General features: G+C 44.2%; 1 protein-coding gene and 1 pseudogene across 3 annotated transcripts in view; one reads left to right on the top strand and one right to left on the bottom strand.

Annotated features, from left to right (window-relative positions):
• Nucleotides 1-10283: 10283 nt before the first annotated feature.
• Nucleotides 10284-18560, bottom strand: part of Klhdc1 (kelch domain containing 1) — a 52542-nt gene continuing 44265 nt past the window's right edge. Inside the window, exon 12 of one of the 2 annotated variants that reach the window (XM_087553218.1) lies at nucleotides 10284-11713. In XM_087553218.1, the coding sequence (XP_087409344.1) occupies nucleotides 11527-11713 (187 nt within the window). In that variant the 3' untranslated portion in view covers nucleotides 10284-11526. 2 annotated transcript variants of the gene reach the window in all.
• Nucleotides 12554-15357, top strand: LOC102547663 (transcription factor BTF3-like; annotated as a pseudogene). Its single transcript, XR_015623067.1, has one exon. The product of XR_015623067.1 is annotated as a transcription factor BTF3-like (transcript).

The raw sequence follows: 18560 nt of genomic DNA, 5'->3' as shown, positions 1-18560 counted from the left end.
TGAGCTGCACTTGGATTCATCTTTCTGCCCTAGTGTAGCACTGAGCCTTCCTCAGAGTGAACTTTTAATCATAAACACTATGTTGTGGGATGACACACTTCAGTTAACAAGAACAGTTAGCATCCCGGAGGATCTTGCCCCAAAGGTCAGGATGAAGATAACCTACATCGCAGAATCACTGTTGCCCCTGGTCCACGGGAGGCTAGACTTCTGTCACTCTGTGAGACTATCAATACTTACAAACAGTCCTGGGTCATCGTAGAGGGATTTTAATCCAGCAGCATGGCTACTCTGATTGGAATACAGATATGCCCCTAGCACACACATTTAATCCCAAACAACAAAGGGAAGGGTAAAGTTAGTTTGTAGAAGCAAGCACCTGTGTTTGAAAGTGATGTCTAATTAAATAGCAAAGTGACAGATCAGAAAAAGATTTGATAGAATAGAATATGCCCAACTCTCACAAGGAGAGGAAAGAGACGCTACTTAAGGGCCAATGCAGAGAGAGAACAAGCTAGACATACATGAAGAAAGTCATTGAATGAGACGGAGCCAGAAGATTAGAACAGATTGCGAAAACTGATTATAAGTCCAAGCAGTGCAATCAGTTGAAGCCAAGAGAAATAAGATTGAATCAGTCAGCTTGGAGAGGAAGTTTCTTCTTCTTCTTCTTCTTCTTCTTCTTCTTCTTCTTCTTCTTCTTCTTCTTCTTCTTCTTCTTCTTCTTCCTCTTCCTCTTCCTCCTCCTCATCTTCCTACTCCTCATCTTCCTCCTCCCCTTCTTCCTCCTCCCCCTCTTCCTCTTCCTCCTCCTCTTCCTCATCTTCCTCCTCCTCATCTTCCTCTTCCTCCTCCTCTTCCTCCCCCTCTTCCTCCTCTTCCTCTTCTTCCTCCTCCTCCTCTTCCTCCTCTTCTTCCTTCTCCTCTTCTTCTAATGGATTTTTTAAATTTACATTTTAAATGTTATCCTCTTTCCCATTTCCCCTCCAGAAACCCACTATCCCATACTCCCTCCCCTGCTTCTATGAGGGTGCACCCTCACCCACCCACTCCCTCCTGCCTCCCCTCCCTGGCATCCCCCTACACTAGGGCATCGAGCCTTGACAGGACCAAGAACAGAGAGGAGTTTTGAATCAGAAAACCGAGTTGAACCAGCCAGCCAGAGCTCAGAAAGAACTAGAAAGGGTGAGCTTTATTCAGCCTCAGAAGCTGAAAGCATTCTAGGCTTAGATTAGGTTGTAGGGAGGCTTAGAAGCTTCCAGGACCAGGCCTAGGTTAGCAGACTGAAGTAGTAAGCCTCAGAGACAACAATTACATCCAGTGAATAAAGGATGCTGTTACAAGTCATTTCCATTTGAGAGAGTGTACAAAAAAGAGCCTAGAGACCCCGCACAGGACTGTAGCTAGCGAGACTTTCTGCTGCAATCCAGGCAGAGGGCTGGAGACTGAAGGCTCAACCTGTGCAGGTCAAGGAACTGTGTACACGTCGGTGGAGGGGCTGAACAGCTGCTGGCCAGCAAGCTCAAGAAGGACCTGTGTACAAAGAATGCAAACCTCCTCTCAGGAGAGTGTATAGGCTGGTCTGGAAGATAAAGAATATCCTCAGTGCTCTGTAACCTTGTCTGCCCCAGCCAGAACAGCCCTAGGGCGCCTCCACTTTCAGATAGGAGTGGGTGGGGTAGAGAAAGTTAGACACAGGGCTAGCTCGACTGGCGTGTGTGATTTGAGAGAGAGAGAGAGAGAGAGAGAGAGAGAGAGAGAGAGAGAGAGAGAGAGAGAGAGAGAAGACTTAAAGGAAAATAAGTCCAGGCTGGCTTCAAACCAACCATGTAGCTGAGGATGACGGTGAACCTCTGATCCTCCTGCCTCTACCTCACAAGTGTTAGGATTCCAGTGCCAAGGATAAAACTTGGAGCCTTGCACACAGTGCATCGTTCCCACTGTTTGGGAGATTGCTGCATGCCCAGCATCCTTTCTAACAGGTTTTCTTCTGTAAAGCTGACTACAAAACAAAAAGTAATGTTAAGTAACGAGGGCTGGAGAGATGGCTCAGCGGTTAAGAGCACTGACTGCTCTTCCAGAGGTCCTGAGTTCAAATCCCAGCAACCACGTGGTGGCTCACAACCATCTGTAATGAGATCTGATGCCCTCTTCTGGTGTGTCTGAAGACAGCGACAGTGTACTCACTTACATGAAATTAATAAGTCTTAAAAAAAAATAAGAAAGAAAAAAAGAGCGCTGGCTGCTCTAACAGCCTAGTTTAATTCCCAGAACCCACATAGCAGCTTACACCACCCGCAACACCAGCTCCTCATGAACCTTTACCCTCTGCTGAGCTCCAGGGTAACAAGCATTCATTTTTTACACAGACATCCATTCAGACAAATAGCTGTACAGATAAAATGATTTTAAAATATTTTTAAAGTTTAGTTATAGTGTTTGTGGGTTACAGGGCTTGAGAGAACTTGAGGCTTGAGGTAAAATAGGGAAAATAGACTAAATTGTAAAAGGTCTTTAATTCCCATACCGTTTTTCACAGGTTTAGAAAGATTAATACAAACGTTCACATGGAATCACAAAAGACCACAAACATACAAAACAAAATGGAGGCACAAGAGCAATACGAGAGGTTCACAATGCCCAACCTCAAATTATACTGTAGAGCTATAGTGACAGAGACAGACAGAACAATGGGAAAGAAGACTACAAAGCCACGCCCACTTAATTTTTGACAAAGAAGGCGGCCATGTGCACTGGGTAGAAAATAGTCCTATTCAACAAACGGTGCTGCCAAGGCTGGGTTTCTCCCTACACATTGTCTTTCACCTGTGCGAAAAACAATTCAAAATGGATCAAAGGCCTAACTTAAAACCAGAAACACTGAAACTTCTAGAAGAAAACACAGATAGAGGGGAATATAGAACCCTTTTAATGGAGGACCAACAGCACGGGAACTAGCATCGGCAGACGGGTTTACATGAAAATCAAGTTTCTGCTTAGCAAAGGCAACGGTCAGCACAGCACAGACAGCCCACAGCACGGGATATCATGTGCACCAGCTACGCCTCAGACAGACTTTACAGAGAACGGCAGAAATCAAATACCAAGGAAATAAAACTGCTAGTCAACAAATAGGCAAGTTAAAAATAAAAAACATACTCGGCCAATAACTATTTTTAAAAGTGTTCCATTGACCTAGCCATCAGGGAAATGCAAATTAAAACTACTTTGATATGGGGGCCTCAACCCAGTCAGAATGGCCACTGCCACTCAATCTAACAACAAATGTTGGAGAGGATGCAGAGGGAAAGGAACCTTTGTTCACTGTTGGTGGAGATGCAAATTAAGACAGCCATTGTAGAAGTCAGCTTGGAGATTTCTCAAAAAAAAAAGTTAAAAATAGAATTACTGTATGACCCACCAATTTCCTTCCTGGGCATATACCCAGAGAACGCTATATCTTACAAGAGAGATGTTTGCGCCCCATATTTATTTATGGTTTAATCATAGCAAAGAATTGGAATCAATCCAGTTGTCTATCGACAGCTGAATGAATAATGAAAATTTGGTATATATAGGAAGTAGAATATACCTTGTTGGATGATGGTCTCAGGTCATGAGGAACTGAGTCAGGCTGTACTGGGCAATAGCCCTTAGCCAGAGAGAACGGCCCCAGTCTTGACTGTTTCACTCCATCTGCAGAAGCAATATGCCCCAGTATTAAATAGAGCCCACCCTGCTCCCAGTCAAACCATCAAAAATTAGCTATAACTTCCTGCCATGTGTGTGTGTGCATGTGTGTGCACGAGTGTGTTTGTGTGTGTGTGTTTGTGTATACAAATGTGTGTGTGTGTTTGTGAGCGTGAGTCTGTTAGTGTGTGTTTCTTTGTGAGTATGTCCGTGAGTGTGTGTGTCTTGGCCTCTCTAAATGTGCTTAGCTTTCATTCTGCAGAAAGCCTGGGGCCCCTCAGTGTTCCAGCGAAGCAGTCTCAGCCTGTTGAGACAGCTCTGTCTATCTCCCTACCTTAGTTTTTGTTTTGTTTACACTTCTTAGCTCTAAAGATAAGACTTTCTCTCTTTTTTTTTCAGGGAAGAAAAGAACAGCACAGACGAGGAAGGCAGAATGCAGACCCGCGCTGGGAAAGAACATAAAGCAGCGTTGTGGTTCTAATCCTGTCCTGGACTCTTTGGGTTCAGGTGGTAGGTAAGTGAACACAGTACACTGAATACTGAAAGTGTGAGGTTAATGCGAAGCTTCACAGCATCCATTTTGACTGCCAATTCGAACTGTGTAAGTCCACTTAGTCGTCCAGACTTTGCGTCTGGTTAATTTTGGTGTGTGATGTATTTAGTTGCAAGACTTTTTTTTTTATAATAAAGTTCGCTTAAAAAAATAAAATTTAAGAGATCTTTAACATGAGTTTTTGTAACCTGACGTAATTTTGGAAGACGTGAAGAAATTACACGTAAGTCACAGAAATTTTATCTAAACAGTAATCAAATTTCCAAATGAAGAAACAGTTCTTTTCAACCCCAGCATTCCAGAGACTGAGACAGGAGGAGTACCATGAGTTTGAAGCCAGCCTGGACTACAGAGAGACCTTATGAACTATATATTTCAAAAAGAAAAAAAAAAGGCTCCCAAGGAGATAGTTTAGTTGGTGAACTGCTGATCAAGCGTAAGGACTTGAATTCAGATCCTAGAACCCATAGGGCCTGAATGCCTGTGCTCCCAGCACTGGGGAGGAAGAGATGGGCCCATCCCTTGAAGCTACTCTCGCCAGCCTTAGCTGAGTTGGTAAACTCCAATGAGACACAGTCTCAAAAGACGGAAGGACAGCAACTGAGGCAAATGTGCATGTCATCTTCTGGTGTACACATCCACATACATGCACATATATGTGCACCCACATGCAAACGCATACCACGAACACACACATGCACATGCCCACACATGCACAAGTGGGTAAGTCCTTCAGCCCCTGCATAAGAACCAAGAAGATGAGGTATTTCCATTCTTGGTGTTCATGTTTTCTTTCTACTCAAAGTCAATGTTCAAGAACATTTTCAGGTTCTGAGAAAGTTGGCTCACATCAGAACCAAACCTATTTATAACAATGTGCTTTTGATCTTGGAGTCAAACTCAAGATCAAAACAGCAGGATGCTCAAGACTCTCAATTCAGTGCTGCTACCAGAACAACTTATCTATGTAATGTTACGTTTGTTGTGTTTGTATGATGTCGTACCTGCTCAAGAGCCTGACAGTTATGTCTGTTATAAACAAGGACTTTTCCCCTTCAAACAGAAGTAGCATGTGAACTTGTATAATGAGTCACTAAATAGTAAAGCACATTGTTCAGCGTGAGCAGATGGTATCAAAAGCAAGAACATCAAACATGGCTCGGTGGGGCTGCAGAGATGGTCAGAGGCTGACAGCATTTACTGCTCTTCCAGGGGACCCGAACTGTTCCCAGTCCCCACATCAGATGAAGCAGAATCTCCTGTAACACCAGTTCTAGGGGACCCGAGATCTTCTGGCCTCAGTGGGCACCCACACACGTGGTGCACAAAAATAAAATACTCAGTATAATGTCACGATAAGTACTTCTTGGGGGCAACCATAACGGCCTATATTGTTTGGGGAGTACTTTGAACTTTCCTGATCAAAAGATTTTTCATGGCTGGCACTGGGGGTTTCCCTTAATTTATAACTCTTGGGGGGACATTATCGCCCGAGTGATAACTTCATTACTTCACACAGACACACACAGGAATGAATTTGTTATGTATAATTTTAGGCCTATACAAAATAACTTTTTAAATTAGTTTAATAACTTCACTACATATACATAAACACATACATTTATTATATGTATGTTTGGGCCTATGTAAAATAGTATGGTCCTCGTGGTGTTTCAGAACATCCCTGGTGTTCTTTATCCTACCCCTCCTCACTCCTTTCCACTTCCCTTCTCTCTTCATAGCACCCATGTCCTGCTATTCGCCTCTCTGACGCTCCCTCCCCTGCTGTCCATGGCCTTATCACGAGACACCAGGTTATTCACCCTCACCTGAACGTTTGGAGCTGGGAACCACAGTGAGAAAGAAAATGTGTCATTTGGCTTTGTGGGTCTGGGTTCCCTCATTCAGCATACTATCTTATAGGGTCCTCCATGCACCTACGAAGTTCATGATTTCCTTTCTCTTTGCAGCTGAATAGCATTCCATAGTGTATATGTGGCCCCTCTTCATTATCCTCCCAGCAGCTGGATACATTTCAGTTGTTCCCGTTTCCTAGGTAATGTGAATAGAGCGGCCATGAGCGTGGCTGAGCCGGTGTCTGTGGAATAGGATGCTAAGTCCCTTCAGGTGCTATTAGCTGGCTTATACAGCGGATTCATTTTTAGCTTCTCAAGAATTCTCTGTGGTTTGCATGGTGGTTGCACCAATTTGCAATCCCACCTACAAGTGAAATTCCCCTTTCTCCTCGTCCTCACCAACTTTTTATTGTCAATTATTTTCTTGATCTTGGCCATTCTGTCTGGATTAAAAGATCAAATCTCAACATTGTTTTAATTTGCATTTCTCTAATTGCTACTTTTTGAGATATTTCTTGGCTGTTTTATTTCCTCTTCAGATCTATAGCCCATCTTAATTGGGTTGTTTTCTCTATTCTTTGCTCCTTGACTTTATATATTCTGACTATTAACCCTCTGTCAGATGTGTCAGAGCCAAGCAACTGTCATCTGGGGGAGTTCAGCTGTACCCCACCTTACAAAAGATCATCCCACTTGGGCTGCTTGACTGATGGTTTACACCCCCTGAATGGAATTGAGGAGCTGGGCATGAGATACTCCCACCACCTGACCACTCTGCACATGGCCTGGGGCAGGGGCTGTAGTGTAAGGAACTAGAGAAGACTTCGGGAGCTCCATCTGTGGTTACAGAGAGGAACAGAAATCCTCATCCCTCCCGTAGGCTTTTTAGGTGTGGCCGTTTGGGGGATGAATGTCTCCTCATCTCAGTAACCCCTCGCCTAGACTCCGTAATGAAGTTCTTGAGAGGGAAATTTATCAGAATCGTGCCTCGGTTTGTGGTTGGGACCTTGGGAAGTGTAGACGTGGACGTTGCTTTGCATCTCCACCAGAGAAGGAATGTTAGTGACAGATACATGGTTGGCACGGTTGTCCCTCTCTCTGGGCTCCCCTTCACTTCTTTGTTTCCTTAGCTGTATGGAAGCTTTTTAGTTTTATGAGGACCTGCTGTGTCACCTGTTTGTTAGCCCTAAATCCACAGGTTCCTGTGTCACCTCGAAGAGTCCTGATCTGCTATACATGACCTTAGAACTAAGATGGCTCCCGGAACACTGGTGAGACAGCAAAAAGGAACTGAGGCCAGGGCGGTGGTTTCTCCCCTCTACCCACCCCATCTTCACAGAAGTCCTCACAGGTGATACGCCCTGCCCCCTTCTGAGTTACCTCATTAGGCAGGGCTTTCATTGGGGCACAGTGCTGATGTAGCGAGATATGATTGGCCGAGGATTTAGGGCCTTGGGATTGGCTTGAACACTGTTCATAAACCTATGGGTTGGGCAATAAATTCAGATCTGCACCCTGATGCTGGTGTCCTGAGTCTGATTCCTAGGATTCATCACGTGAGTCTGTCGCCTCTTACCCTCTATCCTCTGTCCTGTTCCCACAAGAGGGTACTGCCTGTTTTCTATGCCCTTCAGGACTGAGAGGATTCAAGCTGGATCTCACTCAAAGTCTCCTCCCCAAGGACAAGCTTTCATGGTACCAGAAGGTGCTGGACAAGCCACTAAGGGAGGGAAGCACTCAGGAGTCCTGCCCAGCTGTGCTGACTACACCAAAGACAGGGATGGCAAGACTTCCTTAAAGGCACAACCGCGACATTCATATCTTCTTGGTAGCCAACAGCTGCTTAATGGAATTTGAGGCCAAATTAATAGGAGGAAGATAGTGCTCGGTACTGGAAACCTAGCCAACTATTTGTGGTTAGTGAGCTCGTGTATATTAGAAGAGAACACGCCATGACCACATTTCAAAACAAGCGTAATTCCTAAATACTTACCCTTATACCCAAAGACAAACATAGCTTTCACTCCTTATCAAAAAGCTCATCTGCAGCATACAGAGACCATTACAGAAAGCTACCAGCTCTGATAACCTAAACTTGATCACCAGGACCCATATGGTAGGAGAGAACTAGCTGCAGCACACACACACACACACACACACACACACACACACACACGCACATGCACACGCACAGCACACGCACATGCACTCACACAGCACACACAGCACACGCACAGCACACGAACACAATAATGTACTTTAAAAACATATAATACGGGGGTTGGGGATTTAGCTCAGTGGTAGAGCGCTTGCCTAGCAAGCGCAAGGCCCTGGGTTCGGTCCCCAGCTCCGAAAAAAAGAAAAAAAAAAAACCATATAATACATCGAATGTGGAGCAAGCTAAACAACCTAGCTGTCTTTTATCAAGTATACTCATAAAAACCACAAAACAGAACCATTGCTGTTCTGAATTTTGATTTTGGAAACAAGGTTATTTTTTAAAAATATTTATTTTTATTCATATGAATACACTGTAGCTGTCTTCAGACACACCAGAAGATGGCATAGGATTGATTCCATTACAGATGGTTGTGAGCCACCATGTGGTTGCTGGGAAATGAACTCATGACCTCTGGAAGAGCAGTCAGTGCTCTTAACCACTGAGCCATTTCTCCAGCCTAAGGTTATTTTTCATTAAAAAAAAAAAAGTCCTATGTTGGCTGGGTGATGGTATACCCCTTGAATTTGAGGCCTACTTGATCTATGCACATAGTGAGTTCAAGGACAGTCAGGGTTATGTAGAGACCCTGCCTCCAAAACAAAGAATAAGGAAAAAAGAAGTCCTGTGTTAATACATAGCTGGGTTCATTGCTACATTTCAATGGGTTAAATGAGAATTTTAGATTAATGCTAGCTTTCAATTGGCTTTATTATTTAATTTCGAAAATTGTATTTAGTGTTTGTGTGTGCCTCTCTGACCTCTTCATGTACCACCTCTATCATCACCTCAATAAATAAATAAGTGTAAAGAAAAAGATTTTCCTCATTTTCTCAGTTGAATTTTATTGCTGGGAAGAGACACCATGACCATGGTAGCTCGTACAAAGGAAAACATTTATTTAATTGGGGCTCTATTCTAACAGTTCAGAGGTTTAGTCCATTATAGCAAGAAGCATGATGGTACGCAGGCAGACATGATGCTGGAGAGGGAACTGAGAGGCCTACATCCAAATCAGTGGGCAGAAGGAACGGAGAGACAGACACTGGGCCTGGCTTGAGCATCTGAAACCTCAACGCCCACCCCTAGTGACACGCTTCCTCCAACAAGGCCACACCTCTTAACAGTGCCACTCCCTATGGGCCTAGGGGAGCCATTTTCATTCAAACCGCCACACTCATAAAGATAATACAAAAAAAAGTTAATTCACTACAGGTCACTTAAAGATTCCAAGGTATGGAACAGAGATACCCTAGAAGTTGGGCATGCTCCAACTCCAGGTCCAAGGTCTGTCTCCTCTGCTGTAAGCTAGATCCACAGGGATGATGCTTAGACATCCCCAAAGCCCGAAGATGAGTGTCAGACTTTGAAATGGAGCTCCTGAGGATCGTATCACTGTTAAGAGACTCCAGGAAACAATGCACTTGATAGTCATGAGCCGCTGGGCTAGGGATAGACTAGTAAGGTTTACGATGGAGGCCACTCGGTTCCTGGAGGAAGACTTTGCCATTAGACAGCGGTGATACTTTTGGCATCCATGGGAACCAGGGGGAAGCTCAGGAAGCAGGACCCAGCTTTTCGGGGTGCACTACTGTGGTGTGCTTCTGAATGTGTTACTGAGCCCCAGTTCCTCCTGTTTATTGTCTGTAATGAGGTGCAAACTGGGGTCCATCTGTGACCCACATCCTCCACGCCATAGTGTTCTGCCTTTTTATGGGCTAATTATGTGTGTGTATGTGTGTACGTTTTCTTTCTCTTTTTTTGGAGCTGGGGACTGAACCCAGGTTGCTAGGCAAGCGCTGTACCACTGAGCTAAATCCCCAACCCCATGTGTATGTATTCTTAATTATAAAATGCTGATGTTTAAGTTCATACTAATAATTTCCCCCAAGAATTTATGAAATTCATTTTCCAAATCTGTTATATAGACTAAAAATGATAAGAAAAAAATTAAAAATCCACACTGAAAGGTGTAAGTTTTATTCACTTGACATTATTGTGTGTGTGCACTGTATGTTTGGGCACATACAGTATGTGAAGGTCAGAGAGCAACCTTCATAGCATCAGCTCTCTCCTCCCTCCTCACACTGGTGCCAGGGATGGCACTGGGTCCACTTTCACACCGAGCCTTGTTGCCAACCCCACACTGAAATGAGCTCTGATCCACACTGACGAAGCTGTGAGGCAATAATTCTATTGTGTTCAATAAATAAATTGTAAATACAAACAATTCCAACACATCAATAGAAGCTTTACACACCCGAAATACAGCGTGTATAAAATATATCTCCAGTTTAATGAAGTACAATTCTCACTATAAACTATATACAATACAGAAATATACTCTCCCAGCATTTTAAAGTTTAGAAATAACTTACGTAGTAACAGTGAGGGGGTAATGTCATACTATTGAACCCTTTAGTAATTAATTGTAATGGCAGGAAACGACAAACAACATGAAGAAAGGTGTCTCAAATGGCTGTGTGCCATCTTGAGGAATGGAACAGTGTGGTCTCCCTTTCTGGATGGCTGGTGCTGGAGCAGCATCAAGTGTGTAGAGCACGGTAGCCCAAGCAGGGTGCGGGGAGGTCACAGAGTCAAAAACACCAGATTACCACGCCACGTCACTTACACATAGTACGTTAGGAACACGTTTCCCAAGGCGAAGTGTATTTTACATGTCTCAAAGCTACTAATAACCCACACCCCAATATTTCAAAGCTGTAGGCAAACCAACCTCCACCACGTGGTCCTAGCAGGGCAAAGCCTGAAGTAGCTGAATGAGCTTGCCTGCTCAACAACGTGGAGGGAAAGGTCTGATGGTGCTATTTAAGGAGCCACTTAGGTGATCTTATATGGAAGCTAACTAGGAATATTTCTATATCTATATCCACAGTTGTGTTACAAGATTTCTGAAGATCTTAGAGCAATGTCTGTTCTTCAAATCTGTATAATCTCTCAAGAAAAGAGTACACACTGAGTTAAGATCTGTTGTTACTGTACTTATTCCCAGAAAGAACACTTATTCTTTTATAAGAAAATCAGTTTACAAACACACAGATAAATCTTTAACTACGTCTTATTTCCATACATCTTGTACCATGGAATCACATTGGCAAACACTTGTATCCTGCAAGGCAGCCTTCACTTCAGCAGAGGTGGACTGTGTGGTCTGATGCAAACACGCTCACACACTGGGCTCAGAGGGCTCAGCAGCTACTGACCCTAGGCTGCTTATTTTCTGTCTCTCCCTTTTGGATTCTTTGCTCCTTTCGGTAATTGGCTGCAGTCCAAAATGTTATTTTTTGGAAGACTTGCTGCAGAAGTTTAGGAGGTAATAAAGATATTTGACTTTTTAAAATGATCGCATTTTTCCCAATGCAGTCAAGACATGACCTGTCAATAAAGCACAGAGAAGAGTTAGCTTCTGGACCCAACCTGTGTGAGCTGAGCAGGAGCCTGACATCAGGGATGGCCTGAAGGTCAGCCAAGCACTCCAGCTCAGAGCCAATCCTCCGCAGTGAATTTAAGCATGATTTTGATTGGTGGTTTTGGTTGTTTGTAGTTGGAAAACTTAGTTTTTTATGGGTAAGCCATATCTCAAGCACTAATTTTGTTGTTTTCAAGTTTGCTGTGTTATTTACATGTGTGTACATCTGTGTGAATGTATGCCATGAGAGAACAAGTACCCCAGAGGCCAGAGTGTTCATCATGTCTCCTGGAGCTGGGGTGAGACCCTGCCATGGATGCTAGCACCAAGCCAGCTCCTAGGGAGAGCAAGTTCTCCAAACAAGCCACCTCCAGCCTTGTTTGCTCACTTGTGAATCAGGGACTCACTCTATAACCCAGGCTGGCCTAAAACTGAAGGTGATTCTCTCAGGCTAGCCTCCCAATACCCGGCTACAGGAGCATGCTGCGGCGCCCGGCAAGCTAAGTATTCTTGTTTTCTTCTCAGTTAATTTCCACAAAAGTCAGTGTAAAATTCTAGATAACAACATTTGAGCAATGTAACTAGTGTTTGCTACTTTGGGGGTTCCTTCTTCCACCCTTCTCCATCCCTTTTCTTCCACCCTTCCACTCCCTAACACTACACAGGAAGGAAAAAAGAATAGAGGGGAAAGGGGGCAACATTATCTTTTGACTACTTCCTGCTGATTAGGGACATCAAGCTCCTTGGGTCAAATTTGATTTTGACCATCAGGATATCTAATTTCTTCTTGTTTCTTCTTTGCACATGACTACTTAAAAAATCGCAACCAAACAACAACCCACCAACCTATAAGGCATTTCTATACCCTCTGAAAAGTACCCAGAATTCTAAGTGTCACACCACTGCAGAAACTATTTACAGCTGGCAAAAGCATGTCTCTGCTAGAGTATGAGGCAAATCATAGTCAGCTGCTGTGGACAGTCTGAAGCAGCCCACATCCTACACCTGGAATTAAAATGAAATTGTATTCTTCTAATATTTCTGTGTTGTTTGTTTTTTAAAAAACCAGAACTCCAAAATTGTCACTACAGAGCAAAATTCAAGGAAATAGGGGTTGGGGATTTAGCTCAGTGGTAGAGCGCTTGCCTAGCGAGCACAAGGCCCTGGGTTTGGTCCCCAGCTCCGAAAAAAAAGAAAAGAGAAAAAAAAATTCAAGGAAATAGAAAATGCAAATCATCACACATAATCCTCTTTAATTAAAAGGATTCGGGATAGCTGCTATCTTGCATCCCTACCTGTGTGCGCCTTATCTCAGCTGGTCTGCCCAAGACCCCCTGAGCGTGAACCTTAGTCCCCCACGCGGTCCCATTTCCACTCCGACAAGGTGAAAGAAACAATCATGAACCAGGAAAAACTCGCCAAACTGCAGGCACAAGTGCTCATTGGTGGGACAGGAACTGCTCCTAGAAAGAAGGTGGTTCACAGAGCAGCCATGGCAGACGATAAAAGACTGCGGTTCTCCTTACAGAAGTTGGGGGTAAACAGTATCTCTGGTATTGAAGAGGTGAATGTGTTTACAAACCGAGGAACAGTGACCCACTTTAACAACCCTAAAGTCCAGGCGTCTCTGGCGGCAAACACCTTCCCCATTACAGGCCACGTCGAGACAAAGCAGCTGACAGAAATGCTTCCCAGCATCCTCAACCAGCTTGGCGCAGACAGTCTGACCAGTTTGAGGAAACCGGCTGAAGCTCTGGCCAGACAATCTGTGGATGGAAAAGCACCACTTGCTATTGGAGAGGAGGAGGAGGATGAAGTTCCAGATCTGGTGGAGAATTTTGATGAAGCTTCTAAGAACGAGGCAAACTGAATTGAAGCAACTTCTGAAGAAGGTGACACTTGGCAGAAGTTACAATAGGAGCTGCTGTTTTATATCATGACTGCTTTTTAAAAAATTTTTGTTTATTATGGATCTGATAAAATCTAGATCTCTAATATTTTTAAGCCCAAGTCCCCCAGACACTGAAGCTCTTTTCAGCCTAATTCATTCTTTGCAGCAAATTAAGCTGAAGACGCCTGGGAATAAAGTTTGGAAAAGGTTAATAAAACTCTTTGCCTAGTTAAAAAAAAAAAAAAAAAAAAAGGATTCGGGAGCTGGAGATCTGGCTGACTAGTAGAACACTTGCCAGCACGCATGAAGCCCAAAAGAAAACCAAAAGCTGAAGTGAAACTCGGTCCTCAGAGGAAGAAAGGAGGAGACATGAAAGACAGAAGGGCAGATCAGTAGGAAAGTGAGTTACAGGGAACCATAGAACTTGCTTGGTCAGTGATTATAAACAAGGGAGAGAGGAGGGGCTGACAGAGATACAGTGTACTTGTGTATGAATTCTCAAAAACAGTTAAAACTTAACAATGTAAGAGTAGGTTTCCTTTCCTATATGAGTTCTGACATTGCCAAGTATGTACAAGATGTTACACCGGACGACACAAACTGTCACATGTGTCAGTCTTAAACATTATGAAACTGGGGGGCAGTGGTGATGCATACCTTTAATACCAGCTCCGGAGGCAGAGGCAGGCAGAGCTCTGTGAGTTCAAGGCCAGCCTAGTTTTCAAATCAAGTTCCAGGACAGCAAGAGATATGCAGAGAAACCCTGTCTCAAAAACACAAAGCTTAACTCCAAGTGGATCAAGGACCTCCACATCATACTAGATACACTCAAACTAATAGAAGAAAAAGTGGGGAAGCATCTGGAACACATGGGCACTGGAGAAAATTTCCTGAACAAAACACCAATGGTTCATGCTCTAAGACCAAGAATGGACAAATGGGATCTCATAAAACTGCAAAGCTTCTGTAAGGCAAAGGACACTGTTGTTAGGACAAAACAGCAACCAACAGATTGGGAAAAGATCTTTACCAATCCTACAACTGATAGAGGGCTAATATCCAAAATATACAAAGAACTCAAGAAGTTAGACTGTAGGGAGACAAATAACCCTATTAAAAATGGTATTCAGAGCTAAACAAAGAATTCACAGCTGAGGAATGCCGAATGGCTGAGAAGCACCTAAAGAAATGTTCAACATCTTTAGGCATAAGGAAAATGCAAATCAAAACAACCCTGAGATTTCACCTCACACCAGTGAGAATGGCTAAGATCAAAAACTCAGGTGACAGCAGATGCTGGCGAGGATGTGGAGAAAGAGGAACACTCCTCCATTGTTGGTGGGATTGCAGACTGGTACAACCATTCTGGAAATCAGTCTGGAGGTTCCTCAGAAAATTGGACATTGAACTACCTGAGGACCCAGCTATACCTCTCTTGGGCATATACCCAAAAGATGCTCGAACATATAACAAAGACACATGCTCCACTATGTTCATAGCAGCCTTATTTATAATAGCCAGAAGCTGGAAAGAACCCAGATGCCCTTCAACAGAGGAATGGATACAGAAAATGTGGTACATCTACACAATGAAATATACTCAGCTATCAAAAACAATGACTTTATGAAATTCATAGGCAAATGGATGGAACTGGAAACTATCATCTTGAGTGAGGTAACCCAATCACAGAAAAACACACATGGTATGCACTCATTGATAAGTGGCTATTAGACCAAATGCTCGAATTATCCAAGATGCACAGAACACATGAAACTCAAGAAGGATGACCAAAATGCGAATGCTTCGCTCCTTCTTTAAAAGGGGAACAAGAAGCCCGGCCCGCAGCAGCTCTCTGCTCCCAAACCCCATGGGAGAGAGACCTCACCGCCTGATCAGGTGGGCACTCCTGAGGCTGCAGAGCGGAGGAGACCACCAACACTGCCCACCCCTGCCCACATCCCTGGCCCAAGAGGCAACTGTATAAGGCCTCTGGGTTCCCGTAGGGGAGGGCCCAGGGGCGGCAGGATCCCTGCGCCTGAGACACCGCCGGAACCTGAAGGAAACAGACCGGATAAACAGTTCTCTGCACCCAAATCCCGTGGGAGGGAGAGCTAAACCTTCAGAGAGGCGGACACGCCTGGGAAACCAGAAGAGACTGCACTCTGTGCACATCCAGACGCCAGAGGAAAACACCAAACGCCATCTGGAACCCTGGTGCACGGAGGCTCCCGGAAAGAGCGGCGCAGATCTTCCCGGTTGCTGACGCCGCAGAGAGGACTTAGGCAGTACCCCACGAGCAAACTTGAGCCTTGGAACCACAGGTAGGACCAACTTTTCCCCTGCAAGAAACCTGCCTGGAAAACTCAGGACACACAGAGGCAAAATTCCTCTAGGACCGGGCACTTCCTGTGTTTGCCGGAAGTCCCACACCCGCGGATCCCGGCCCGCAGCAGCTCTCTGCTCCCAAACCCCGTGGGAGAGAGACCTCACCGCCTGATCAGGTGGGCACTCCTGAGGCTGCAGAGCGGAGGAGACCACCAACACTGCCCACCCCTGCCCACATCCCTGGCCCAAGAGGCAACTGTATAAGGCCTCTGGGTTCCCGTAGGGGAGGGCCCAGGAGCGGCAGGATCCCTGCGCCTGAGACACCGCCGGAACCTGAAGGAAACAGACCGGATAAACAGTTCTCTGCACCCAAATCCCGTGGGAGGGAGAGCTAAACCTTCAGAGAGGCAGACACGCCTGGGAAACCAGAAGAGACTGCACTCTGTGCACATCCAGACGCCAGAGGAAAACACCAAACGCCATCTGGAACCCTGGTGCACGGAGGCTCCCGGAAAGAGCGGTGCAGATCTTCCCAGTTGCTGCCGCCGCGGAGAGGACTTAGGCAGTACCCCACGAGCAAACTTGAGCCTTGGAACCACAGGTAGGACCAACTTTTCCCCTGCAAGAAACCTGCCTGGTGAACTCAAGACACAGGCCCACAGGAACAGCTGAAGACCTGTAGAGAGGAAAAACTACACGCCCGAAAGCAGAACACTCTGTCCCCATAACTGGCTGAAAGAAAACAGGAAAACAGGTCTACAGCACTCCTGACACACAGGACAGTCTAGCCACGGTCAGAAATAGCAGAACAAAGTAACACTAGAGATAATCTGATGGCGAGAGGCAAGCGCAGGAACCCAAGCAACAGAAACCAAGACTACATGGCATCATCGGAGCCCAATTCTCCCACCAAAGCAAACACGGAATATCCAAACACACCAGAAAAGCAAGATCTAGTTTCAAAATCATATTTGATCATGATGCTGGAGGACTTCAAGAAAGACATAAAGAACTCCCTTAGAGAACAAGTAGAAGCCTACAGAGAGGAATCGCAAAAATCCCTGAAAGAATTCCAGGAAAACACAATCAAACAGTTGAAGGAAATAAAAATGGAAATAGAAGCAATCAAGAAAGAACACATGGAAACAACCCTGGACATAGAAAATCAAAAGAAAAGACAAGGAGCTGTAGATACAAGCTTCACCAACAGAATACAAGAGATGGAAGAGAGAATCTCGGGAGCAGAAGATTCCATAGAAATCATTGACTCAACTGTCAAAGATAATGTAAAGCGGAAAAAGCTACTGGTCCAAAACATACAGGAAATCCAGGACTCAATGAGAAGATCAAACCTAAGGATAATAGGTATAGAAGAGAGTGAAGACTCCCAGCTCAAAGGACCAGTAAATATCTTCAACAAAATCATAGAAGAAAACTTCCCTAACCTAAAAAAAGAGATACCCATAGGCATACAAGAAGCCTACAGAACTCCAAATAGATTGGACCAGAAAAGAAACACCTCCCGTCACATAATTGTCAAAACACCAAACGCACAAAATAGAGAAAGAATATTAAAAGCAGTAAGGGAAAAAGTCAAGTAACATATAAAGGCAGACCTATCAGAATCACACCAGACTTTTCGCCAGAAACTATGAAGGCCAGAAGATCCTGGACAGAGGTCATACAGACCCTAAGAGAACACAAATGCCAGCCCAGGTTACTGTATCCTGCAAAACTCTCAATTAACATAGATGGAGAAACCAAGATATTCCATGACAAAACCAAATTTACACAATATCTTTCTACAAATCCAGCACTACAAAGGATAATAAAGGGTAAAGCCCAACATAAGGAGGCAAGCTATACCCTAGAAGAAGCAAGAAACTAATCGTCTTGGCAACAAAACAAAGAGAATGAAAGCACACAAACATAACCTCACATCCAAATATGAATATAACAGGAAGCAATAATCACTATTCCTTAATATCTCTCAACATCAATGGCCTCAACTCCCTAATAAAAAGACATAGATTAACAAACTGGATACGCAATGAGGACCCTGCATTCTGCTGCCTACAGGAAACACACCTCAGAGACAAAGACAGACACTACCTCAGAGTGAAAGGCTGGAAAACAACTTTCCAAGCAAATGGTCAGAAGAAGCAAGCTGGAGTAGCCATTCTAATATCAAATAAAATCAATTTTCAATTAAAAGTCATCAAAAAAGATAAGGAAGGACACTTCATATTCATCAAAGGAAAAATCCACCAAGATGAACTCTCAATCCTCATCTTCGATTGGTTTATATACAAGTGTGCAATTTCTAGGCTTGAAAGTAAAATGATGCTATCTGGTGCTGGATAGAGGAGCCTTATTTTTTATTATGGCAGCTTGCTATTTTTGTAACATGGTGATTTGGTTGAACACAATAAAGTACAGTAGTAACTGATCTCCCCCTCTTCCTGGATGAGTAAGGAGACAATTAAATGTTGATGTCAGCATCCATGAGCATATTCAGATGAGCTTCTGCTTCTGTTGAAAAGGATGCTGTGTTTGATTGTGGTCCGAAGCTTTGAAGCACTACTTGGCATCTCCTT

This window comes from Rattus norvegicus, chromosome 6, assembly GCF_021556685.1.
Source record: "Rattus norvegicus strain SHRSP/BbbUtx chromosome 6, alternate assembly SHRSP_T2T, whole genome shotgun sequence".
Taxonomy (NCBI): domain Eukaryota; kingdom Metazoa; phylum Chordata; class Mammalia; order Rodentia; family Muridae; genus Rattus; species Rattus norvegicus.
This window is presented reverse-complemented; position numbering and strand designations above follow the sequence as displayed.